The sequence below is a fragment of the Anolis sagrei genome, chromosome 7 (assembly GCF_037176765.1).
Source record: "Anolis sagrei isolate rAnoSag1 chromosome 7, rAnoSag1.mat, whole genome shotgun sequence".
Taxonomy (NCBI): Eukaryota; Metazoa; Chordata; class Lepidosauria; order Squamata; family Dactyloidae; genus Anolis; species Anolis sagrei.
In genome coordinates this window covers 10,787,700-10,814,004 of record NC_090027.1, presented here as the reverse complement: position 1 = coordinate 10,814,004, position 26,305 = coordinate 10,787,700, and the positions used below count along the sequence as shown (strand labels likewise).

At 43.7% G+C, this 26,305-nt stretch overlaps 1 protein-coding gene across 1 annotated transcript; it reads right to left on the bottom strand.

The window, feature by feature from the left end:
• Positions 1-4,128: 4,128 nt before the first annotated feature.
• Positions 4,129-10,703, bottom strand: LOC132782499 (neuropeptide FF receptor 1-like). Its single transcript, XM_067470602.1, has 3 exons — positions 10,395-10,703; positions 6,998-7,097; positions 4,129-4,986 (listed from the first exon to the last, which is right to left on the bottom strand). Exons 1-3 carry the CDS (start codon positions 10,687-10,689, stop codon positions 4,176-4,178), a joined length of 1,206 nt encoding a protein of 401 aa, XP_067326703.1. The 5' UTR covers positions 10,690-10,703; the 3' UTR covers positions 4,129-4,175.
• Between the last annotated feature and the right edge of the window lie 15,602 nt (positions 10,704-26,305).

The window sequence follows — 26,305 nt, the reverse complement described above, 5'->3', positions numbered from 1 at the left end:
ACTGGCACAATAACAAGAGCAATTGCGGTACAGTTAGTCCAAAAGTTTCATTTATTACATACTAGCTGTCCCTCTTTCTCTCCTTCTTTCCTTCCCTTTTCTTCTTTCCTTCTCTACCTCTTTCCTTCCTCCCTTTTTCTTTTCCTTCCCTTTCTTCCCTTTCTTCTTTCTCTGCCTCTTTCCTTCCTTCGCTTTTTGCTTCCATCCTTCCTTCTGTCTTCCCTTCCCTCCCTCTTTCTCTCCTTTCTTCCTTCTCTACCTCTTTCCCTCCTTCCTTTGCTCCCTCTTTCCTTCCTTTCCTTTTTTATTTCCTTCTCTCCTTCTTCCTTCCTCCCGTTTTATTTTCCTTCCCTTTCTTTCCTTTCTTCTTTCTCTGCCTCTTTCCTTCTTTCCTTCTTCTTTCCTTCCTTCCTTCGCTTTTTGCTTCCATCCTTCCTTCTGTCTTCCCTTCCCTCCCTCTTTCTCTCTCTTCTCTACCTCTTTCCCTCCATCCTTTGCTCCCTCTTTCCTTCCTTTCTTTTTTTCTTTCCTTCTCTTTTCCTTCCTCCTCTATCTCATTCTTTCCTTCCTCCTTTTTTTCTTTTCTTCTCTACCTCTTTCCTTCCTTCCTTTGCTTTTTGCTTCCATCCTTCCTTCTCTTTTCTTCCTTCCCTCTCTCTCTCCTTCTTTCCTTCCTTTTTTCTTTCCTTCTCTCCTTCCTTCTCTACCCCTTTCTTTCCTCCCCCCCTTTTCCCCTCTTTCTCTCATTCCTTCCTTCTCTACCTCTTTCCTTCCTCCCTTTTTCTTTTCATTCCCTTTCTCTCCTTTCTTCCTTTTCTGCCTCTTTCCTTCCTTCCTTCCTTCACATTTTGCTTCCATCCTTCTGTCTTCCCTTCCCTCCCCCTTTCTCTGCTTTTTTCCTTCTCTACCTCTTTCCCTCCTTCCTTTGCTCCCTCTTTCCTTCCTTTCTGTTTTTCTCTTTCCTTCTCTTCTTCCTTCCTTCTCTATCTCTTTCTTTCCTTCCCCCTTTTTCTTCTCTTCTCTACCTCTTTCCTTCCTTCCTTTCCTTTTTGCTTCCATCCTTCCTTCTTCTTTCCTTCCCTCCCTCTTTCTCTCCTTCACTCCTTCCTTTCCTTTTTTCTTTCCTTCTCTCCTTTCTTCCTTCTCTACCTCTTTCCTTCCCTCCTTCGCTCTTTGCTTCCATGCTTCCTTCCCTCTTTCTTTCTTTCTTTCTTTCTTTCTTTTCCCCCTTCCTTCCCTCCCTCTTCCTTCCCTTTTTTCTTTATGTCATTTAGCTTTTCGTCTTTTAACTTTTGGGGGTTTTTAAGTCTTTTCTGCTGTGTTTTTTCAGTGTTTTATCCGTGATGGTCACTCTTTGTGTCCAAATTTTGGGTCTTTTCATCCAGTGGTGTTTGAGTTCTGTTAATCCCACAAACAAACATTAAATTTTTATATATACAGGTGGATTTGATGTTACTCCTGATTTAGGAATCCATTGCAATATTCTTTCATATATTATCCCTTGTAGTGCCCTCCATTTGGATTTCCCTATATTCATGGACATATAGCCATGTCTGTACCATCTACACACAAGAGGCAGGTATCAGCGAACTGGATTAACTTCAATGTATTCAGATATGAATAAGGAAGATCCTCTTGGGGAGACCTCCAATCTAATTAGTAGGGTTGTGCCTGGAATGGTTTTCCTTTATTTCATCCACTATTTCATTACTTTTGTTACCTCTGGGAGCACGTAATGGGAAGACCCACTTCTGGTTCAAAAATCAGTTTGACACGAAAGCAAGCGGAAGACAAACCCATTTCCTTGCCTGCTTTTCATGAGCACATGTGTGCCAAGTTTGGTTCAATTCCATCACTGGTGGAGTTTGAAATGTTCTTTGATTGTAGGTTAACTACAAACCCCAGCAACTACAACTCCCAAATGACAAACTCAATCCCTCTCAACTTCGTAGGTGTTCAGATTTGGGCATAATGGGTATTTGTGCCAAATTTGGTCCAGTGAATGAAAATACATCTTGCAGATCAGATATTTACATGACGATTCATAACAGTAGCAAAATTACAGTTACGAAGTAGTAACAAAAATAATTTTATGGTTGGGGGTCGCCATAGGAACTGTATTAAGGACACGACATTAGGACGGTTGTGAACCACTGCCTCACATGAATAGAATAGAACATATAAAAACCTCAATTCACAATTGCAATAGCAAACCAACCAACACAAGATATATTATATCCCCATAAAACTTTACATTTTGTTAGTAACTGTTAAAAAGACAAAACATTTGACAAAACATTCAGTTTTGTTGGGACTTCCAACTCAATCTTTTGACAAGCACACAAGCAAACAGATTTCTGCTTCCAATATTCAGAGCCTGCCAAATATAAGCAACTCACACCAATTATGGATCCTGATGTTCCCATTTGCTCCTGAATCTCCTCTACAAGAGGTCTTAGCTATTCTCTGCTGATTAATCCTTCCATTTGACTGTTTAAATGTTTTTATACTGTTTTATCCCATTTTTATTTAAATTGTATATTTATGCTTTTGGTTGTGGGCACCATGGTGTGCCAGTTGTTAGCCGCCCTGAGTCCCTCTGCAGAGGTCGAGATAGGACAGGATACAAATGTCCAAAATAATAATAATAATAATAATAATAATAATAATAATAATAATAATAGTTGAGGACAGATCCCAAATGAAGGCTCTGTAAGGAAGCAGATGAAACAATAGATCACATCATGAGCTGCTGCAAGAAGATTGCGCAGACAGACTACAAGCAGAGGCATAACACCATTGCTCAGATGATTCACTGGAACTTGTGCCACAAACACCATCTGCCTGCGACAAAGAACTGGTGGGATCACAAGCCAGAAAAGGTTACAGAAAATGTACACGTCAAGCAACTCTGGGACTTCCGGATTCAGACAGACAGAGGTTTGGAGCACAATACTCCTGACCTCACGATCGTGTTAGAAAACAAAGTATGGATTGTCGATGTTGCAATCCCAGGTGACAGCAGGATTGAAGAGAAACAAATGGAAAAGCTGACACGATATGAGGATTTAAAGATCGAACTGCAAAGACTTTGGCACAAGCCAGTAGAGGTGGTCCCAGTGGTAATCGGCACACTGGGTGCAGTGCCTAAAGACCTTGGCCTGCACTTAAACACAATCAGCGCTGACAAGATTACCATGCACCAGCTGCAGAAGGCCACCTTACTGGGATCTGCACACATTATTTGCCGATACATCACACAGTCCTAGACAATTGATAGTGTCCGACGTGTGATCCAATTCGACAGCAAGCAGAGTGTTTGCTGTTGACTCATCTTGTGGTGTTTCAAATAATAATAATAATAATAATATGATGATGATGATGATGATGATGATGAACATGAAATGAACATGCAAAAATACTGTGGGACTTTCGAATCCAGACTGACAAAGTTTTGGAATACAATACGCCAAGCATCACAATTGTGGAAAAGAAAAAAGTCTGGATTATTGATGTTGCCATTCCAAGTGACAGTCGCGTTGAGGAAAAACAACAGGAAAAACTCAACCGCTATCAAGACCTCAAAATCGAACTGCAAAGGCTCTGGCATAAACCAGTACAGGTGGTCCCAGTGGTCATTAGCGCACTGTGTGCCGTGCCAAAAGATCTCAGCCGGCATTTGGAAACAACAAACATCGATAAAATCGCGGTCAACTGCAAAAGGCCATCTGTGCGCATCATTCGAAAACACATCACACAGTCTTAGAAGTTTGGGAAGTGTTCGACTAGTGATTTTGTGATACGAAATGCAGCATATAGATCTCATTTGCTGTGACATACTGTGCTTTTGTGTCACAAAAAATAATAATAATACTTTATTTATACCCCGCTACCATCTCCCAAGGGACTCGGTGCGGCTTACATGAGGCCGAGCCCACAATACATCAATAATAAAGCAATAACAACAAATAATACAAAATAATAAAATAAAACTCATAACAAAAATAAGCAATAAACATTAACAGTAACACAACGACAATTAAAACCTATGGCTGGGCCAAATGTAATTATTAAAATGTAAAGATAATGCTGTAATAATAATAATAATAATAATAATGTGCCCAAAGCTTTGCAGACTTAGTTCAAGGGTTCGATATCACTTATAGTCCTTCTCTCTAAACATCTCCAATCGATGGATCACAAGGAGCTTTGGGATGCAAATTCTTCAAGCAGATTGAATCAGAAGACTCTCCACTGGTGAGGATTTTATTCCTGGCACCGAAGCCATTGGTAGTGACAGTTGTCTTCTCAGCATATACTTCTTGAGGAACCATTTCTCTGGAGCAGGTCTGAAGTTTGAAAGCTGCCTGGAAGCCCTTCTTAAAGTTCTCATTGAAGTAACCATAGATGATGGGGTTGACACTGCTGTTAGAGAAGGCTAGCCAGTGCGCAAAAGGGAATCCATAGCTAGCTAAAAGGTTGATGTCCTCCTCATCCAAGTTTGTATAGTCTGAGAACAGCATGAGTGTCCACAAGGGCAACCAGGAGAGCATGAACAGCAGTGTCACAAGGACAAGCATTTTAATGACCTTCAGCTTCCGCTTGGAAACCACTGTCTTGTGCTGAGCTTCACTTACCACGTGGTGCTGGCTTACTGGACCAGAGGACATGTAGAGCTTAAATCCAATCCTGCCATACATGAACATTATGAAGCTCAATGGGGCCACATAGATGTGGAGAAAAAGCACAGTGGTGTAGACGGTGTGCATTTCACTCTCTGGCCAGGCCTCATAGCAGAAATACAAGGGATATACCAGGCTCTGGTTGTCACCACATACCAAGTAGCTACCTTCCTGCTGTGCCACGGTGAGCATGACAGCAGAGGGACACATGATGGTAATTGCCAGGATCCAAATGATGCCAATGACATTGAGTGCCTGCAAGAAGGTGAGCTTGGGTTTAAATGGATGGACAATGCAGCGGAACCTAGAGTTTGGGAACAGGCAGAAAGGACAGAGAAAGATAAGACAATTATAAAATTGGCAAAGCTATTTTATACTATGCATATCAGACTCATTGTCCTTCTAATTCAATGGTTCCCAATCTTTGACCTTCCAGGAATTTTGGATTTCAGCTGCCAGAAACCTTGACAGTTGGTCAAACTGGATGGAGCTTCTGGGAGTTGAAGTCCCAAGGAACTGGAAGGCCAAAGATTTGGATCACTGCTCCAACCACATTTGCTCTATTCTGATTGCTAACAGGATCTCAGGCTGGAGTTCCTTCCTTGAGTTCTTTTGCATTGTTTATTTTCTGAATGGTCCTCAACCTTTGGGTCTCCAAACAAAACTATTCAGATTATATCCTGTAGTGACTAAGGAAGATAGGCTGTCTTTTAAAATGCACCCAAAAGAGTAATATAATATAGTATTAACATGGGACAATTCTATCAATAGGTATACTTCATTAATTCCATATTGCAGCTACTGCAATACCACTATCACAATATAACAAAAAACATAATCACACTTAAGTGTTTTTAGGGTGTGTCTATGTGTGTGCGCGCGCACTGGCAAACTAGGATACGGGACAATGGCTTCAAAATACAGGGAAGAACATATGAACGTTCTAACTGTGAGATCTGTTTAGCAGTGGAACTCTCTGCCCCAGAGTGTGGTGGCAACTCCTTCTTTGGTGGCTTTTAAACAGAAGCTGGATGGCTATCTGTCGGGGGTGTTTTGAATGTGATTTTCCTGTATTTTGGCAGGGGGTCGGACTGGATGACCCATACGATCTCTTCCAATTCTATGATTCATATATATAATGTTCATGAGTCGCCGAAAGGCTGAGAAAGGCGGTATACAAATACAGTAAGTAAGTAAATAAATATTCGAACCACCAACAGTGGGCTTCCACTGTTAGCCACAGCTTTTGCCAACCTATCAGTTTGAAAACATGAAAATGTGAGTAGATCAATAGGTACTGATCTGGTAGTAAGGTAATGGCGCTCCATGCAGCCATGCCGGCCACATGACCTTGGAGGCGTCTATGGACAACGCTGGCTCTTTGGCTTAGAAATGGAGATGAGCACCACCCCCTAGAGTCGGACACGATTAGACTTAATGTCAAGGGAAAACAGCGGAAGAGACTTAAAAAGCCAAAAAAATACACTACAACCCATGTGCATAACCACATATACACATATACACAAATACACACACACACACACACATATATATACACACACAAAACACATACACACTTAGACTGGGCCACAGCAACACGTGGCAGGGGACGGCTAGTAGATAGATAAATAGATAGATAAGTAGATAGATAGATAGATGAATGAAGAAAAAAAACAAAATTCGACAATCAAGATATACATATTATTTCCCCAATCCCACTACCTCCCCATTCCCATCCCTGAACCCCCACCCATGACTTCCGACACCACATCATATGGAACTAATATCCTTATCTTTACATTAGCAAATTCCTTGTGTGGCTTTTTCATAATCTATTTTTGACTCCTTTTAAACACCCAAAGGCAAGTTCCCATTTTCTTCATTGTTTCTTCCCCTTAAGCTATTAGAGAGCTTGACCAGTTGGATACAGTGAAAGGTAAAGGTTTCCCCTTGACATTCAGTCTAATCGTGTCTGACTCTGGGGGGTTGGTGGTGGTGGTGCTCATCTCCATTTCTAGACTGAAGAGCCGACGTTGTCTGCAGACACCTCCAAGGTCATGTAACCAGCATGACTGCATGGAGCACCATTACCTTCCCGCAGAAGTGGTACCTATTGATCTATTCCAGTAGTTATGCCTTTGGCAAAAGGCAGGCCTGGGGTGGGGGTGAGGTCTTTACATTTATTTCAATGAGAATTGACTGGCCACCAGACCCCATTTGGATCCCTTGTGTATACAACAAGTTGTCAGTGGGAACAATTTTCAGTAAGCGAATGAAACTGTGTGTGTTGTGCCTGTAAGTTCTTTCCCTCTTACCTATCCACTGCAATCGCCACCAGCGTGAAGATGGATGATGAAACGGACATGCCTTGGGCCAGGCCACTCAGCTTGCAGATGCTGTTGCTGAAGGGCCATCCTACGAGACAAGTAAAAAAACAATCAGAGCCACGATGTGCAGTTCGGTAAACAAGAGAAAAACTACTTTTACCAGCTAGTTTGTTTGTTTGGTTGCATACTGCAAGTCACTTCTGGTGTGAGAGAATCAGCTGCCTACAAAGACTTTGCCCAGGGGACACCTGGATGCATTACAATCCTGCCGGGAGGCTTCTCTCATGTCCCAACCTGGGGATCACAACCAGATACAGTGAAGACATCTGCCCTTGCGCTTTGCTGCTCTGCTACTGAATACACATGCCCAGTGTGGAATACATCTCACCATGCTAAAAGAGTTGACATGGCTTTTAATGAGACATGCCACATTATCACAGGATGTCTACACTCAACACCACTAAAAAATTATACTGTTAAACTGGCATTGCACATCTGTCAGGAAGTAACAGCCTGTAATGAAAGGACCAAAGTATTGACATCTCCAGTCCATCCTTGGTTCAGATATTAGCAAGGAAGGCAATTGCTTTAAATCAAGAAATAGCTACCTAAGATCTACAGAGATACAACATATACAGACAACATATACAACATATACAGACACAGACTAATAATAATAATAATAATAATAATAATAATAATAATAATCGACAGATCCCAAGTGTAGACTCTGCAAGGAAGCAGATGAAACAATAGATCCCATCCTCAGCTGCTGCAAGAAGATCGCGCAGACAGACTAGAAGCAGAGGCACAACACCATTGCTCAGATGATTCACTGGAACTTGTGCCACAAATACTATCTGCCTGCGACAATTATCTGGTGGGATCACAAGCCGGGAAAAGTTACAGAAAATGAGCACGTCAGACTCCTCTGGGACTTCCGAATTCAGTCTGACAGACAGAGTTTTGGAGCACAATACTCCTGACCTCATGATCATGTTAAAAAACAAAGTACGGTTTGTCGATGTTGCAATCCCAGGTGACAGCAGGATTGAAGAGAAACAACTGGAAAAGCTGCCACGATATGAGGATTTAAAGATCGAACTACAAAGACTCTGGCACAAGCCAGTCAAGGTGGTTCCAGTGGTGATCGGCACACTGGCTGCAGTGTCTAAAGACCTTGGCCTGCACTTAAACACAATCAGCGCTGACAAGATTACCATCTGCCACCTTACTGGGATCTGCACGCATTATTTGCCGATACATCACACAGACCTAGACACTTGGGAAGTGTCCGACGTGTGATCCAATTCAACAGCCAGCAGAGTGTCTGCTGTGCTGTCACGCGCTGGGCCTATAATAATTGTCTTTTGAACAGGACGTGCTCTTTGTGCCCAGCGGGAAGCTGGGTTGCCTTGGCTGAGAGGCCCTAAGGATTTTCCTATACAAAAATCTTTAGATGCTTGAAAAGTTTAACAAAGTCCTTTATTATTGCTTAGATCTTCAACAATTTAAACAAACACTTCTCAGATCTTCAACAAGTTAAACAAATGCTTCTTAACTTGCCCAAATGGACAGGTAACTGGCTTTGTGAACTGTTTCTTTTCTTTAAAAGGAAAACCCTTTTTAACCCCTCCCAGGCAATCTACTTTCTATGCTTGCTGGTGTGGGCTCTACTCCCGGCTCCAATTGCTTCTGGTTACCTGAGTAGACCTACCAGCCAAGGCTTTGTAGATTCTCCAGCTGGAGTTCTTTTGGATCTTTTCCACGAAAGATGTGGAGCTGTTTCCCCCGGATGCTTCTGTTTCCCCCGGACACTGTGAGAAACGAAGCTTGTCTACGGATGGAGCTGATCCACGTCCTGTAGCTAAGCTTTCCACTTTAAGACTGAACTAAACATGGTTCCCTTTCCCTCCCAGAGCCCTGGAAAAAGGGGCGGAACCAAAACTTAACAATGATAGACAGGTCATCGGCCTTATAATTGCAAACCAAGGGAAGCCACCTTACTGCAAAATGCATGGAACCTTGGAATAGATGCAAACACTCAATAGAAAGAAAATGAAGCTGAAGCTCCTGGTACAGCCATACCAGCACATCTGCTGTGGACTCATCTTGTTGTGTTTCCAATAATAAAAAGACCTTTTATTATTAATTTTATAATAATAATAATCTTTATTTATACCCCACCACCATCCCCCCAGCGGGGACTCAGAGGGGCTTAAATGAGGCCAAGCCCTGCAATACATTACAGCAAAATAAAATACAGAACAACAAAAATAACATCACAATAAAATAAATAAAACAAACAAGTAAAATAAACCATGCAGAATAACATAATAGAAAATCAATGGAAAAAACAAGTGGGCGGGCCAAAAGCATGACATAAAATGATAAAACTCTGGATGAGATTGTAATGAAAAAGGTATATTTGACGGGGAAGGAGCTTGTAGGGGACGGAACGGTAGAGTTAGGCCTTCAATGAGGTGGGATGAAAGTGCAGAATGAGGATAACACTGCAGTGAACCATCAGGAATGGAATATATGGTCTCCTTTTCCACCCTCCTTGCATCCAGAACCAGAGGATGCAAACAGTCACCGTCTGTGCAGGTGCAACTGCACCAGGAGCTCCAATTTTGTTTGCTTTGCATTTAATGTTTGTTGTAGTCCTAAGTTTCAGGGACTCTGCAGATAGGTGGCTTCTTTTGGCTGCAATCATAGGGCAAGCCATCTGTCAATTATAGTTAGTTCCCTGGTCCCTCCCTCTTTTTGGGTTTTGGAGGGAATAGGAGCCAGTTTGGGTTCAGACCACACAGAGAAGCTTTTCATGCAGGACATAATATCAAGAGCTCCTGTAGAAAGCTTCGTCTTCTACAGCTTGGCCGGGGTTATACAGCCCACAGCTTGGCCGAGGATCATACAGCCTTACAGCTCCTTTGCTGAGGGACTTTAGTCAGCCATCACTGAAACCTGAACTCCTTTTCCCCTGGAAGTCTACAAAGCTCTGCTTGGTAAGGGCCAGAAGCAGTTGGTACCGGGTGTAGGGGCTCCACACCAACAGAGGCAAAGACAGACTGCCCAGATTAGAAGTTAAGGATTTCCCCATTAGTTAATGTACAGCTTATGAAGATAGTGCCTGTTCCCTGTGGACAAGGTTGAGAGAGAGAGAGCCAATAGACTGTTAAGAAAGCCTTAAAGTACCTGTTTGTTTTCAATAATAAAGAACTTTGTTGAACCTTTAAGCAATCTAAAGACTCTGTTTAAGGAAATCCAAAGGCCTTTAATCTGAAACAGCCCCAGCGTCCCGTTGGGCACACAGAATTTATGTCCTGTCTACAATTTTATGCACAGGCCCAGCGTGCGACAGCACACTGTCCCTTTGCCTTACCTGTGATCAAGTTATCCACGAGTGTCGTGGGAACACAGAAGATGCCCACCAGCAGATCACTGATGGCCAGGTTGAGAATGAACAAGTTGGTGACTGTCCTCATCCGCCTGTTTCTCAAAATGATGAAGCAAACAAGGCCATTCCCAAGCATGCAGAAGACGAAGATGAGCAGGTAGGCGACAGTGTAGCTGGCAGCGATGGGCAGCGAGTGCTGGTAATAAGGGGAATAAGTCAAGTTCCTTTTAGAGCTCCCCAAAGTGTAGGTTGTCTGGTTAATGTCTTCATGGGCCTCCATAGTGAGTCATCTGGCAAAGGCTGAGAAGAAAGCAGAAAAATAATTTCCGTGGCTAGGTCTGGTCACAAGCCACCTTTGAGAATCCATGTCCATACAAAACTATTCTTCAGTTACTTTTTTCCAGAAGCTATAAAGTTGCAACCTAGATGGCATACTGCGAAAGACTGTTTGGGAGGAAATCTGCAAAAATATAATAATAATAATAATAATAATAATAATAATAATAATATAACTATTTATATCCCACCCCATCTCCCCGAAGGGACTTGGAGTGGCTTACAACAAGAGTCAATAAACAACATATAAGAATATAGCAAACAACAGAAGTAAACACATCAATTACATCTATATATAGATATATTAAAAGTGAATGTTTGTATGTATGTGGGTATGTATGTATGTAGCGGGTGATGTTTCCTTCTCCTTTCTGATTGGATGCCACTTCCACAGGCCACTGTGACCCCCCTCAAATGACAGACCCCATCCCCCCATGACCGACTTTACATCCTGGTGAAGTAGGCGGGAGGATGGACCAAGGATGATGGGATTTACTTGCATCCTGGTGAAGTTTGGAAGAGAGTGTACCACAGATGATGGGATTTGCAGTACTTTCAATTGGTTTGGCTCCCACAGACCATTGTGACCCCCACCAATGACGGGTCAGGACCAAAATTGGCACACAGCCCCCCCGCCCTCCCATGACCCACTTTACACCCTGGTGAAGTTTGGGGAAAGACAGACCAAGGATGATGGGATTTACAGTACTTTCAATTGGTTCGGCTACCACAACCACTGTGGCCCCCGCCAATGAAGGATCAGGACCAAATTTGGCATACAGACCCTCCCCCCCCCCCACCCACTTTGCATCCTGGTGAAGTTTGGGAGAGGATGTACCACGAATTATGGGATTTGCAGTACATTCAATTGGTTTGGCTCCTACAGACCACTGTGACCCCCACAAATGATGGGTCAGGACCAAAATTGGCACACAGATTCCCCCCTCCCATGACCCACTTTACATCCTGGTGAAGTTTGGGGAAGACAGACCAAGGATGATGGGATTTACAGTACTTTCAATTGGTTCAGCTACCACAACCACTGTGGCCCCCGCCAATGAAGGATCAGGACCAAATTTGGCATACAGACCCCCCCCCCCACCACCCACTTTGCATCCTGGTGAAGTTTGGGAGAGGATGTACCACGAATGATGGGATTTGCAGTACATTCAATTGGTTTGGCTCCTACAGACCACTGTGACCCCCACAAATGATGGGTCAGGACCAAAATTGGCACACAGATCCCCCCTCCCATGACCCACTTTACATCCTGGTGAAGTTTGGGGGAAGACAGACCAAGAATGATGGGATTTACAGTACTTTCAATTGGTTCGGCTGCTACAACCACTGTGGCCCCCGCCAATGAAGGATCAGGACCAAATTTGGCACACAGTCCCCCCCCCCCCCCCCCCACTTTGCATCCTCGTGAAGTTTGGGAGAGGATGTACCACGAATGATAGGATTTGGAGTACTTTCAATTGGTTTGGCTCCTACAGACCACTGTGACCAAGGACGGATCAGGACCAAAATTGGCACACAAATCCCCCATGACCAACTTTACCTCCTGCCATGGTTTGGGGGATGATGGGATTTGCAGTGCATTCATTCACTTCCAAAGACCACTGTGACCCTCACCAATGACAGATCTGGATCAAACTTGGCACACAGAATCCTGGTGACCAACATGACAGACTGGAGGGGTTTTGGGAACTGACCCATCCGTGTGGGAGTTGTAATTCACCCTGCATCCAGAGAGCATTCTGAACCCCACCAATGACTGTGAATAGAAGTAGGAGTCTGGGGTGATTGACCCATGTTTTTGGGAATTGTAGTTCACCCACATTCATAAAAAAGCAAAGACATTTCTTCTATATTTATTTATTTATCGTGTCATCAGCAACCATACCATTGTATTACATTTCTAACAGAACAAAACAAACAAACAAACAGATTAAAAAAGCACAAATTTTGCAAACTTGGTAGTTGATTAAATGTCCTTTGACCAGTATCCGGCCACTTGGATTGCCTCTGGTGTTGCCGCAAGAAGGTCCTCCATGGTGCATGTGGCAGGACTCAGGGAGCATTGCAGCAGGTGGTCAGTGGTTTGCTCTTCTCCGCACTCGCATGTCGTGGATTCCACTTTGTGGCCCCATTTCTGAAGGTTGGCTCTGCATCTCGTGGTGCCAGAGCACAGTCTGTTCAGTGCCTTCCAAGTCGCCAAGTCTTTTGTGTGCCCAGGGGGGAGTCTCTCATTTGGTATCAGCCATTGATTGAGGTCCTGGGTTTGAGCCTGCCACTTTTGGACTCTCGCTTGCTGAGGTGTTCCAGCGAGTGTCTCTGTAGATCTAAGAAAACTATTTCGTGATTTAAGTTGTTGACATGCTGGCTGATACCCAACAAGGGATGAGCTGGAGATGTCGCTGCCTTGGTCCTTTCACTATTGGCTGCTACTTTCCGGCAGATGTCAAGTGGTGCAATACCGGCTAAGCAGTGTAATTTCTTCAGTGGTGTAGGGCGCAGACACCCTGTGATAATGTGGCATGTCTCATTAAGAGCCACATCCACTGTTTTAGTGTGGTGAGATGTGTTCCACACTGGGCATGCATACTTAGCAGCAGAGTAGCACAGTGCAAGGGCAGATGTCTTCACTGTGTCTGGTTGTGATCCCCAGGTTGTGCCAGTCAGCTTTCGTTTGATATTGTTTCTAGCACCCACTTTTTGCTTGATATTCAGGCCATACTTCTCGTAGGTCAGAGCATGGTCCAGAGTGACTCCCAGGTATTTGGGTGCGCAGCAATGCTTCAGTGGGATTTCTTCCCAGGTAATCCTCAGATCTCGGGATGTTTGTCTGTTCTTAAGGTGAAAATCAATAATAGTAAACAAATTAAGTACAACTCACAAATATTACTCATAATTATACTAACCTAAACAATCCTGGAGACATGTAACATGTTAAAAACATTGTTAAACCTGCTCTTGTTGGCTTTTTAATTGGCTTTTTAAAAACCCAGTGCTCCTCTTTGGCATATATTGAAATTAAGTAAACAACTTATGAGTCACCAAAGGGAATATTAATGAAGCAAACAAGGAGGAAAGGGAATTCACCACAAGAACGGAGAGAGATAATGCTCACTGCAACATCAGGAAGCTTATGCATAATTAGGGTTTAATGAATGCAACAGGTCTAGCGTTGTCGAAGGCTTGGGTGCACAAATGCCATTCAACCTCGGAATTATGTTCCTATTTAATAAGCAGGCGACACACAGTTGTTTCATCAGATTTCCCCATTGCATTGCCAATCTCAAATGGCATCTCTTTAGCAAGGACGCAGGTTGCTTCAATTGCCAGATGCTTCCCAACAGGGGAGGAAACCAATCTTGTCAAAGTACAAAAGCTGATCTCCAGCTGTCTCCAGCTTTTCTTCCATCAGAGATATCTGAACCACAGAAGGGATACAGGGAACAAATAGAGGAAGAAAACACACTGTTTTCCTGGCAATTCCTGGGTTTAAGAATAAGCCTATGCTTCTACAGCAGAGTTTCTCAATCTGGGGGTCGGGACTCCTGGGGTGGCTTCAGAGGGGTCACCAAAAACTATCAGAAAACATATATTTCTGATAGTCTTAGGTACCCCTTTTGGCAGAGAAGGCTGAAGATCTCTCTGCTTGTTGTACTGGTACGGCTGTACCAAAAGCTCCAACTTCCTTTTCTTTCTTTGAGTGTTTGCATGTATTCCAAAGTTCCATGCATTTTGCAATAAGGTGTCTTCCCTTTGTTTGCTATCATAGGGCTAATGACCCATCAATCATTGTTAAGTTTTGGTTCCGCCCCTTTCCCCAGGGCTCTGGGAGGAGAGGGAGCCATTTTAAGTCAGTCTTGCATTGGAAAGCTTAGCTACGGGACGTGAATCAGCTCCACCTGTAGAGAAGCTTCGTTTCTCTCAAACAGAGAATCTACAAAGTCTTGACTGGTAGGTCTACTCGGGACCCAAGAAGCAGTTTGCAGCCGGGAGTAGAGCCCACACCAGCAAAGTTTAGAACAGGGGTCCTCAAACTTTTTAAACAGAGGGCCAGGTCGCAGTGAACTACAATTCCAAAACTCAAGGTCAATGCCCACCAAACCCTTCAATTATTTTTTGTTCGTCATGGGAGTTCTGTGTACCAAGCTTAGTTTAATCCCATCGTTGGTGGAGTTCAGAATGCTCTTTGATTGTAGGTGAACTATAAATCCCAGCAACTACAACTCCCAAATCAATACCTTCCAACCCCACCAGTATTCAAATTTGGGTGTATCAGGTACATATTTGTGCCAAATTTGGTCCAGTGAGTGAAAATACATCCTGCATATCAGATATTTACATTATGATTCATAACAGTAGCAAAATGAGAATTTTGAAGTAGCAACAAAAATAAATTTATGGTTGGGGGTTATCACCACATGAGGAACTGGATTAAGGGATCGTGGCATTAGGAAGGTTGAGAAACACTGCTCTACAGAATGGAGGATATGGAGAAATAGAATATATAGAAAATATAATATATGTGTGGTGCCTATTTGTGTTGCTGTTTCCCACTTCAAGGTTTGTGCTTAGGAACCCTGGATCCCATGTCAATGAAACAGCCATTCCAAGATCAGGAAGCAAGGCAGCTTGAGCTTGGTTCTGGTTGCTTATTTAGCACAGTTTTTGTATTATTCAAGCTTTTAGCAGCATTTAATTATGTCATTTATTATGCAGATGCTGTTCAGAGTGCTGCTTTCAGTTATCTCTTAATTGCTTCGCATTATACTCTTGCACAATTTGAAACCATAGCAAGCAGCCATGGAGATTGTTTGTTGGGACAGCTGTGTGAGAATCATTCAAATGAAATAACAATTGAATCTGGGTCGCGGTGAGTTTTCCAGGATGTCTGGCCATGTTTCAGAAGCATTCTCTCCTGACGTTTCACCCACATCTATGGCTGGCATCCTCAGAGCATCCTCAGAGCATGTGATGCCTGTTGGAAACTAGGCAAGTGAGGTTTATATAAGAACTCTTGCCTGTTTGAGGCAAGTGTGAATGTTGCAATTGGCCACCTTGATTACCATTGAATGGATTTGCAGCTTCAAAGCATGACTGCTTCCTGCCTGGGGGAATCCTTTGTTGGGATGTGTTAGCTGGCCCTGGGTGATTCTTGTCTAGAATTCCCCTGTTTTCAGAGTGTTGTGCTTTATTTACTGTCCTGATTTTGGAGTTTTTTTAATACTGTTAGCCAGATTTTGTTCATTTTCATGGTTTCCTCCTTTCTTTCGAAATTATCCACATGCTTGTGGATTTCAGTGGCTTCTCTGTGTAGTCTGACATGGTGGTTGTGAGAGTGGTCCAGCATTTCTGTGTTCTCAAATAACATGCTGTGTCCAGGTTGGTTCATCAAGTGCTCTGCTATGGCATAATTAAGACATATCCATTAAAATCGAAATCCAAAACCCAGTCCGGGTCAATTCATTGCCATAAGTTGTGTGATCTTCTTCCACTTGCGGCTCACTGATCAAACACTTGGTCCCATAACCAGGTCTTGATTTTCCTTCTAAAAGATAAGATTGAGGTGGCCAATCTGATATCCCTAGGCAGGGCGTTCCATAGCCAGGGGGTTACTGCTGAGAAGGCCCTGTCTCTCATCTCCGTCAACCGTGTTTGCAATAGTGGTGGGATCGAGAACAGGGCCTCTCCTGAAGATCTTAAACTTCGTGATGGTTCGTGGCAGGAGATACGTTCAAACATGTTGGGTTGGGTGCCATCTCTATGCAGATGACACAGAACTCTACTACTCTTTTCCACCTAATTCCAAGGAGGCCTCTCGGGTGCTAGACGAGTGCCTGGCCGCTGTGTCTATCTGGATGAGGACGAACAAGCTGAAGATCAATCCCGACAAGACAGAGGTCCTCCTGGTCGATCGTAAACCTGATCGGGGTATAGGATGGCAACCTGTGTTGGACGGGGTTACACTCCCCCTGAAGCCACAGGTCCGTAGCTTGGGAGTCCTCCTGGATTCATCGCTCATGCTTGAGGCTCAGGCGTCAGCGGTGGCCGGGAGGGCTTTTGCACAACTGAGCTTGTGCGCCAGCTGCGTCCGTACCTCGCTAAGGCTGATCTGGCCGGGGTGGTCCATGCCTTAGTCACCTCTAGACTGGATTACTGCAATGCGCTCTACGTGGGGCTGCCCTTGAAAACGACTCAGAAATTTCAATTGGTCCAACAGGCAACAGCCAGGATGGTAACTGGGGCCCATTACAGAGAGAGGTCAACCCTCCTGTTTAAGGAGCTCCACTGGCTGCCGTTTATCTTCCGAGCCCAATTTAAGGTGCAGGTGCTTACCTACAAAGCCCTGAACGGTTTGGGACCACCCTACCTGCATGACCGTATCGTTGTCTACGAACCCACACGTTCACTCCGGTCATCTGGAGAGGCCCTGCTCGTGATCCCGCCCGCGTCACAAGCGCGCTTGGTGGGGACGCAAGACAGGGCCTTCTCTGTGGTGGCCCCCCGCCTCTGGAATGCCCTCCCGAAAGACCTCAGACAAGCCCCTACATTGGCAGTCTTCAGAAAGAATTTGAAAACCTAGCTGTTCCAATGTGCCTTCTCAGACTAGGAACCCCAATACCAAATCCCAGAAGCACTTTAGTTAGAACCAAGATCACTGCACACTGCACATTGCACTTATATTATAATCCCATATCCCTCCGACACACCAGCACTTTTAATCCTGTACCCCTACTTCTGGCCGGCTCAGTTTTAATAATGTTTTGTTGTACTGCTATTGTTATTGTTTTTGCTTAACTGTTTTATTTGCTAGGTACTGTATTGTTGTATTGTGTTGGGCTTCGGCCTGTTGTAAGCCGCATCGAATCCCTTGGGAGATGCTAGCGGGGTACAAATAAAGTTATAATAATAATAATAATAACATGTAGTCTGGGCCGGAACCGTTTCGGGCTTTAAAGTTAAAACCAGCACTTTGATTTGTGCTCAGAAGCTGATCGGTAGCCAGTGGAGTTGGCGTAACAAAGGAGTTGTATGTTCCCTGTACGTTGCTCCAGTGAGCAACCTCCCTGCCGAATGTTGGACTAGTTGAAGCTTCCGGGCAGTCTTCAAAGGCAGCCCCACGTAGAGTGCATTGCAGTAGTCTATCTTGACCAGGTATGGGCAAACTTAAGTGGCTGATGGGGAAAAGGAAGGGTCCTGAGGCTGTTAGTAATTATGAGAGTTGAAGTCCAAAACACCAGGAGGACCAAAGTTTGCCCATGCCTGATCTAGACATTATACTCTTATTGGTGCAGCCTAGAATCGTATTGACTTTTTTACCAAGTCGCACCATTGCATCATATTCAGCATGTAGTCTATTAAGATCCCTTTTACATGTACTATCGCCAAGCCAAATGTTGCCCATCCTATATCTCTGTATTTTTTTTTCTAAGTGTAGCTTGACAACACTTTACCTGTCATGGCTTAATGCTATGGAATAGCGGGAGCTGCAGATTTGCAATGCCTTTAACCTTCAACTACAAATCTCGGGATTCTATAGAATTAAACCATATCAGTTAATTTGCTGTCAAACTGCATTCATTTACAGTGTAGAATGCAACCTCGCTTTGGCCAAAGGTAGGGCTACTTCTGTTTCCTAAATAGGATTGCAAACACTTGGGAATCATACTCTTATTCATAACTATCTTTATAACTATCTATTTTGGAAAAAAATGGATTTTTTTCCATTGCTTTTTTGGGCTACTGTGCCACAAATGGAATTGCAAAACTTGGTGACCAGAAGGTCGGCGGTTCGAATCCGCAGAGCAGAGTGTGCTGCCGTCGTAATCCCCAGCTTCTGCCAACCTAGCAGTTTGAAAACATGCAGATGTGGGTAGATCAATGGGTACTGCTTCAGCAGGAAGGTAATGGCACTCCATGCAGTCATATTGGCCACATGACCTTGGAGGCGTCTATGGACAACACCGGCTCTTTGGCTTAGAAATGGAGATGAGCATCAACTCCCAGATTTGGACTTGACTAGACTTAATGTCAAGGGGAAACCTTTACCAGACAAGACATAACCTGAGATGAAAAGCTCAATTCAATCTGAATCTTCCTTACTCTATCTTGCATAACCTACATGCAAACCTTTACATGCATATATGAGTTCACGCTCTCTGGATATGTCACACTACAACTCCCATCATCCTCGGGCAGCACCATGTAGGCTGAGGTGATGAAGGGATGCAACATGAAGAAAAGTTTCATTGTTGAATGTTTTCCCATCCTCATCTACTCCCTTTCTCACAGTTTTGCATAAAATCCAGAGTAAAGAAGAATCATAGGGAACTCAAAAGTTTGCTCACTTATGCCCAGTTGTGGACTTTGCTATGGATTTAAACAATTTCTTTTGCTTTTTAGGTGGTGCAGCAGGTTAAACCACTGAGCTGCTGAACTTGCTGGCCAAAAGGTTAGCAGTTTGAATCCTGGGGGTGGGGTGAGCTCTTGCTGTTAGCCCCAGCTTCTGCTAACCTAGCAGTCCGAAAAAATGCAAGTGTGAGTAGATTAACAGGTATCACTTCTGCAGGAAGGTAATGGAGCTACATGCAGTTATGCTGGCCACATGATCTTAGAGGTGTCTACGGACAATGCTGGCTCTTCGGTTTAGAGATGAGCACCACCCCCCAGAGTTGGATGCAACTAGACTTAATGCCAGAGGAAACATTTACCTTTACCTTTGCTTTAAAAGCAGTAGGAGCCAAAATAATAATAATAATAATAACAACAACAACAACAACAACAACATTGTAATTGGGTCACAGCTCTCTGTTTTTTTTCCTTTTATTCAAAAATTTAGCTAATAGATTGCAACTGTGCGACAAATTTAGCAATAATAATAATAATAATAATAATAATAATAATAATATCTTTATTTATACCTCACCACCATCTCCCCGAAAAGGACTCGAGACTCAAAACATACAACACAACAAAATAAAATAAAAAACAACAGAAAAGTTACATCACAACAAAATGCATAAAGTAACAAAATAAATAGTGCAAAATGGCATAATAAAAGTCGAACACAAATTCGAATTGAATTGGACTCGGGCCTTTTCTACACTGTCATATAATCCAGATTATCAAATCAGATAATCCACCTGATCTACTTTGAACTGGATTATATGAGTCACTGCTATACAACCCAGTTCAAAGCAGATAATATGGATTTTATATGGCAGTGTAGAAGGGTTCTCAATTAGCTCAGAATTTGTAGGAAAGCCAGTGCGGTATTCGACAACATTTTTCCAAGGACTGAGGCTGGATCTACACTGCCATATAATGCAGTTTCAGAATGTAGATGAGCTGCATTAATGTAGATCCAACCTGAGATAGAACTGTAGCAACCACTTGCTGCTATATTCCAGTGACTGCTGTCAAGCTAGGCAAAAAGCAAACGAAACCAAGATATGGAAACACATACCGTTTATATATGAATAACACAAAATATCCATTGTCCCCTGCTATCAGTCTTAAGAGAGGAGGGAGACATGGTCTGTTTGCTCGCAATACGGATTCAATTATCCCATTTTTAGTCACTGTATTTAAAATATATTCCATTTGCATTTTCTTACCTGATGGTTGAAGAGGGATCCGTCCTTGCAACTGGCAGAAAGATCAACATACGCATCTTTATGCTTCAATCACGAGGAAGATGGAAAGATGGGTAAAGAAACTCCAGACAAAATGAGATAATCTCTTGTCTCTTTTGCCCAGAGAAGAGCATTGTTATCTATTCCGGAGCAGCGTAATGGGATGCAATGATCCTAACCATGCCTATCTCATGTCTACTTCAGCCTTGGCTGAATAAAGTCCCCTTTTAATAAAAGTAGGAGGAATGATGTCACTCCGGGAGCTTCAAAGCACACAAGGAGCAGCAAAAAAAAAAGTGAGTGTGGAATAGTAAGCAAAGAAAGCAACAAGGCTAGATGGTAAGTCAGAAAAGCATATGCTACAATCTATTTGTTCACCTTCAAGGTGTTCTGTTTCTTACTTTGCTCAATAATAAGAAATGTTTGGCACCTTTTATTTCCTTGGTGCCTGTGTCTTTGCCTTGTTTCTTTAAAGAGGCACCACTGCTTTTCACCTTCTGAACAACAGTGGTATAGTCTCCCAGCCAATACCTTTCCAATGCCAGAAATACAGCTTAATGGTGTAACATCAGAAAATGTGGACCATGTCCACTCCCTTGGCAGCCACCTCTCCACCAAAGTCAACATCGACACCGAAATATGTTTCCTTATTTTCTGTGTTAGCAAGTCCATATTCATAATATCCATAGCCTTATTGATCCACAAATTAAAGGTTGCCACGGTGGTCCACGCTTTGGTTACATCCCGTTTAGATTACTGCAACGCTCTCTACGTGGGGTTGCCTCTGAAGACTGCCCGGAAGCTTCAATTAGTCCAACGTGCGGCAGCCAGGTTACTAATGGGAGCGGGGTACATAGTTTTCTTAGATCTACGGGGGACATAGTTTTCTTAGATCTACAGAGACACTCGCTGGAACACCCCAGCAAGCGAGAGTCCAAAAGTGGCAGGCCCAAACCCAGCACCTCAATCCGTGGGTGATACCAGATGAGAGACTCCCCCCTAGGCACACAGAAGACTGGGCGACTTGGAAGGCGCTGAACAGATTGCTCTCTGGCACCACGAGATGCAGAGCCAATCTTAAGAAATGGGGCTACAGGGTGGAATCCTCGGCATGCGAGTGCGGAGAAGAACAAACCACTGACCACCTGCTGCAATGCAACCTGAGCCCTGCCACATGCACAATGGAGGACCTTCTTGCGGCAACCCCAGAGGCACTCCAAGTGGCCAGATACTGGTCAAAGGACATTTAACCAAATACCAAATTTGCAAAATCTGTGTTGTGTTTTTTTTTTTAATCTCTGTGTATGTTTTGCTCTGTTAGAATTGTAATACAATGGTTGCTGATGACACGATAAATAAAACAGGGAGCATACTACTCCTCTGTTGCGCCAGCTCCACTGGCTGCCAGTCAGCTTCCGAGCACAATTCAAAGTGCTGGTCTTAACCTATAAAGCCCTAAATGACTCCGGCCCAATTTACCTGTCCGAACGTATCCTCCCCTATGAACCATCAAGATTACTAAGATCGTCTGGAGGGGCCCTGCTCTCGATCCCACCGGCCTCACAGGCGCGGCTGGTGGGGACGAGAGACAGGGCCTTCTCGGTGGTGGCCCCTTGACTCTGGAACTCCCTTCCACTGAAGATCAGAACTGCCCCTTCGATCTTAAAGTTCAGGAAACAGGTTAAAACCTGGCTTTGGGGATTGGCATTCAACAAATGAGCCATGATCCTATGATATGGATGGATGACGACGAATAATAACTTTGATGACAACTGACCACTGTAATCATATGATTGTATTTTTGCCATTTTAATTGTTTCAATGTTTTAATGTTTTTAGTGTGATTTCGAATATGATGTTTTAATGACGGTCTGTAATATTGATGTTGGAAACCAGCCCGAGTCCCTCGAATGGAGGTGAGAAGACCGGAATACAAAACTACCAAATAAATAAATAAAAATAAAATTGCTATATCCTTGGTTTTCCATACACGGGAAATACATATCCTCACTGCCGTAGTCAGGTAAAAAAAGATCTTGTCATCATTCTTATTCAGCTTAAGGTGGCGCAGTGGGTTAAAGCCCTGTGCCGGCAGGACTGAAAACCGACAGGTCGCAGGTTCGAATCCGGGGAGAGGCGGATGAGCTCCCTCTATCAGCTCCAGCTCCTCATGAGAGAAGCCTCCCACAAGGATGATAAAAAAAAACATCAAATCATCCGGGCATCCCCTGGGCAAAATCAATCCCTACGGGTGTTCCAGTCTTCAAAATGCTGCACTCGCAGAGCTCAGGCGGTGTTGTATTCCAGTGTTGATGTTGACTTTGGTGGAGAGGTGGCTGCCAAGGTAACGGAAATGATCCTTGCAGACGGCCAATTCTCTCACAACAGGAGCGACTCCTGACACACACACACAAAAAAGCTTAAGGTTAGTCATTCTTAGCAGGAAGTATTCTGGTTTAAATTCAAAATTGAGTTGGAAGATCTCTCTCATTTTTCTATACACCCCAAACCAGAACTTTTTAACGACTCCACAATCCCACCACATATGCTTAAATGTTCCCACTTTCTTCTTACATCTCCAGCACTTTTTGTCAGTCTTCCCCTTACTATATTTCGCTAGTTTTTCAGGGGTTTGGTACCATACATAGAACATCTTTACCCAGTTTTCTTTAATCTCCGTGGCATACGCATATTTCAGTTTTTTTGTCCATACCTCCTCCCATTCTGACATGGTGATTGTGTGTCCTACCATTTTAGCCCACTTAACCATGACTTCCTTTACCTGTTCTTCCTCCGTTGCCCACATTAAGAGTTGTTGATACAGTCTTTTGATCAGTTTCCTTTCCATTTTTATTATTTTATCCCACGAATTTTCTTTTAGTTCAAATCCTATTCTTCTATCTTCCTTAAAATTTTCAGCATTTTTCTGAATGAAGCAGAGAGTGCTTGAGGACCGAGACATCTGTAGGGATACCAAGGTGAACAGACTGTGCTCTGGCACCACGAGATGCAGAGCCAACCTCAAGAAATGGGGCCACAAAGTGGAATCCACGACATGCAAGTGTGGAGAAGAGCAAACCACTGACCACCTGCTGCAATGCAACCTGAGCCCTGCCACATGCACAATGGAGGACCTTCTTGTGGCAACACCAGAAGCACTCCAAGTGCCCAGATACTGGTCAAAGGACATTTAATCAACTACCAAGCTTGCAAACTTTGTGTTTTGTCTGTTTGTTTGTTTTTTCTGTTAGAAATGTAATACAAATGTCTGGTTGCTCCTGACACAATAAATCAATCAATCCCTACGGGTCTTCAAAATGCTGCACTCGCAGAGCTCAGGCGGTGTTGTATTTCAGTGTCGATGTTGACTTTGGTGGAGAGGTGGCTGCCAAGGTAACGGGAATGATCAACATTTTCTAATGTTACACTATTAAGTTGTATCTCTGGCATTGGAGAGGGATTGGCTGGTGACTAATGGAACAGTACTTTGGTTTTCTCGATGTTCAGTGAGAGGCTGAGCTTCGTGTATGCTTCTGCGAAGGTGTTTAGAGTGGCTTGTAGGTCTTCTTCTGAATGTGCACAGACGACATTGTCATCAGCATACTGGAGTTCTATAACAGATGTTGTTGTAACCTTTGTTTTGGCTTTCAGTCAACTATCCAAGAAACGTTAAAGTATAAGGTCAGTAGAGGGCACTCTTAGCCAATGCAAATAGGTTTGCTTAAGTGGCTGAGTGGGGAAAGGAAGGGGCCTGAGTCTGTTAGGAATTGTGGGAGTTGAAATCCAAAACAGCTGGTGGGCCCAGGTTTGCCTGTGCCTGAGCTGTACTACACATATGGAGGGCATTTCTAGATATTATATGTTTGCACTTAGAATCATAGAATCAAAGAGTTGGAAGAGATCTCATGGGCCATCCAGTCCAACCCCATCCTGTCAAGAAGCAGGAATATTGCATTCAAATCACCCCTGACAGATGGCTATCCAGCCTCTGCTTAAAACCTTCCAAAGAAGGAGCCTCCACCACACTCCGGGGCAGAGAGTTCCACTACTGAACGGCTCTCACAGACAGGAAGTTCTCCCTCATGTTCAGATGGAATCTCTTTTCTTGTAGTTTGAAGCCATTGTTCCGCGTCCTAGTCTCCAGGGAAGCAGAAAACAAGCTTGCTCCCTCCTCCCTGTGGCTTCCTCTCACATATTTATACATGGCTATCATATTTCCTCTCATCCTTCTCTTCTTCAGGCAAAAAATGCCCAGCTCCTTAAGCCGCTCCTCATAGGGCTTGTTCTCCAGACCCTTGATCATTTTAGTCGCCCTCCTCTGGACACATTCCAGCTTGTCAACATCTCTCTTTTGCACTTTGCACTTAGTTGGCAGTATATACTGAACATATGGAGAGCATTTCTAGATTTTATGCCTATAGAAGTCTTCATACTTTTACATTTTGCAGGTGAATAAGTGGGGTTGCACAGGATTAATCCTGACCATGCCAAACTGAGGCCCCATCTATACTGCCATATAGTGCAGCTTGAAACTGGACCCTGCTCTTTCTTCTATTAATGTAAGAACCTGGAGCTGGGAGAAAAACCTGTGTTGACATTCTCTTTATAGAAATGTTATAGAAATGCTGCCTTGGCAGCCACCTCTCCACAAAACTCAACATTGACACTGAAATGCAACACTGCCAGAGCTCTGCAAGTGCAGCAATTTTCCGAATGAAGCAGAGAGTGTTTGAGGATCGGGATATCCATAGGGATACCAAGGTGCTTCTTTAGAAAGATATTGTCCTCCCAACCTTTCTATACACCTGCGAGACGTGGACAGTCTACAGACGTCACATGCAATTCCTGAAACGACTCCATCAGCGCTGCCTCTGAAAAATCCTGAATGAATTTCAATCTTTGAGAAGACATGAAATATCAATAATAATAATAATAATAATAATGGGCTATTGTAGGTTTTTTCGGGCTATATGGCCATGTTCTAGAGGCATTCCCTCCTGACATTTCGCCTGCATCTATGGCAAGCATCCTCAGAGGTAGTAAAGTCTGTTGGAACTAGGAAAAAGGGTTTATATATCTGTGGAATGACCAGGGTGGGACAAAGGACTCTTGTCTGCTGGAGCATTCACACCTAGCTCCAGCAGACAAGAGTCCTTTGTCTCACCCTGGTCATTCCACAGATATATAAACCCTTTTTTTTATTTACTTACTTACTTTACTTATATACCGCTGTTCTCAGCCCGGGGGCGACTCACAGCGGTGTACAACAAACAAGAACAGCAAGATTCAAAACTACAGAATAAAAACAATTCACAACCTAACACTATACACAGTTAACACCATTACTACGATAACCATTCAGCGTCGTCTCATCATCCAAACATAATCCAAATTCGTCTTCTGTTGTTCCATTCCTATATTCATTACCAAGCACTACACTAATTATTCGAACACCTGCTTGAACAGCCAGGTCTTCAATTTCTTGCGGAATATCATTAGAGATGGTGCCAGTCTAATGTCCGTGGGAAGGATGTTCCACAGCCGAGGGACCACCACCGAGAAGGCCCTATCTCTCGTCCCTGCCAGCCGTGCCTGTGAGGCAGGCGGGATCGAGAGCAGGGTCTCCCCGGAAGATCTCAAAGTCCTGGTGGGCTCGTAGGCCGAGATGTGGTCGGATAGGTATCTTGGGCCGGAACCGTTTAAGGCTTTATAGGCCAATGCCAGCACCTTGAATTGAGCCCGGTAGCAAATTGGCAGCCAGTGAAGCTGGCACAACAGGGGGGTTGTATGCTCCCTGTGCACCGCTCCTGTTAGTATCATGGCTGCCGCACATTGGACTAATTGAAGCTTCCGGGCCGTCTTCAAAGGCAACCCCACGTAGAGAGCGTTGCAGTAGTCTAAACGTGATGT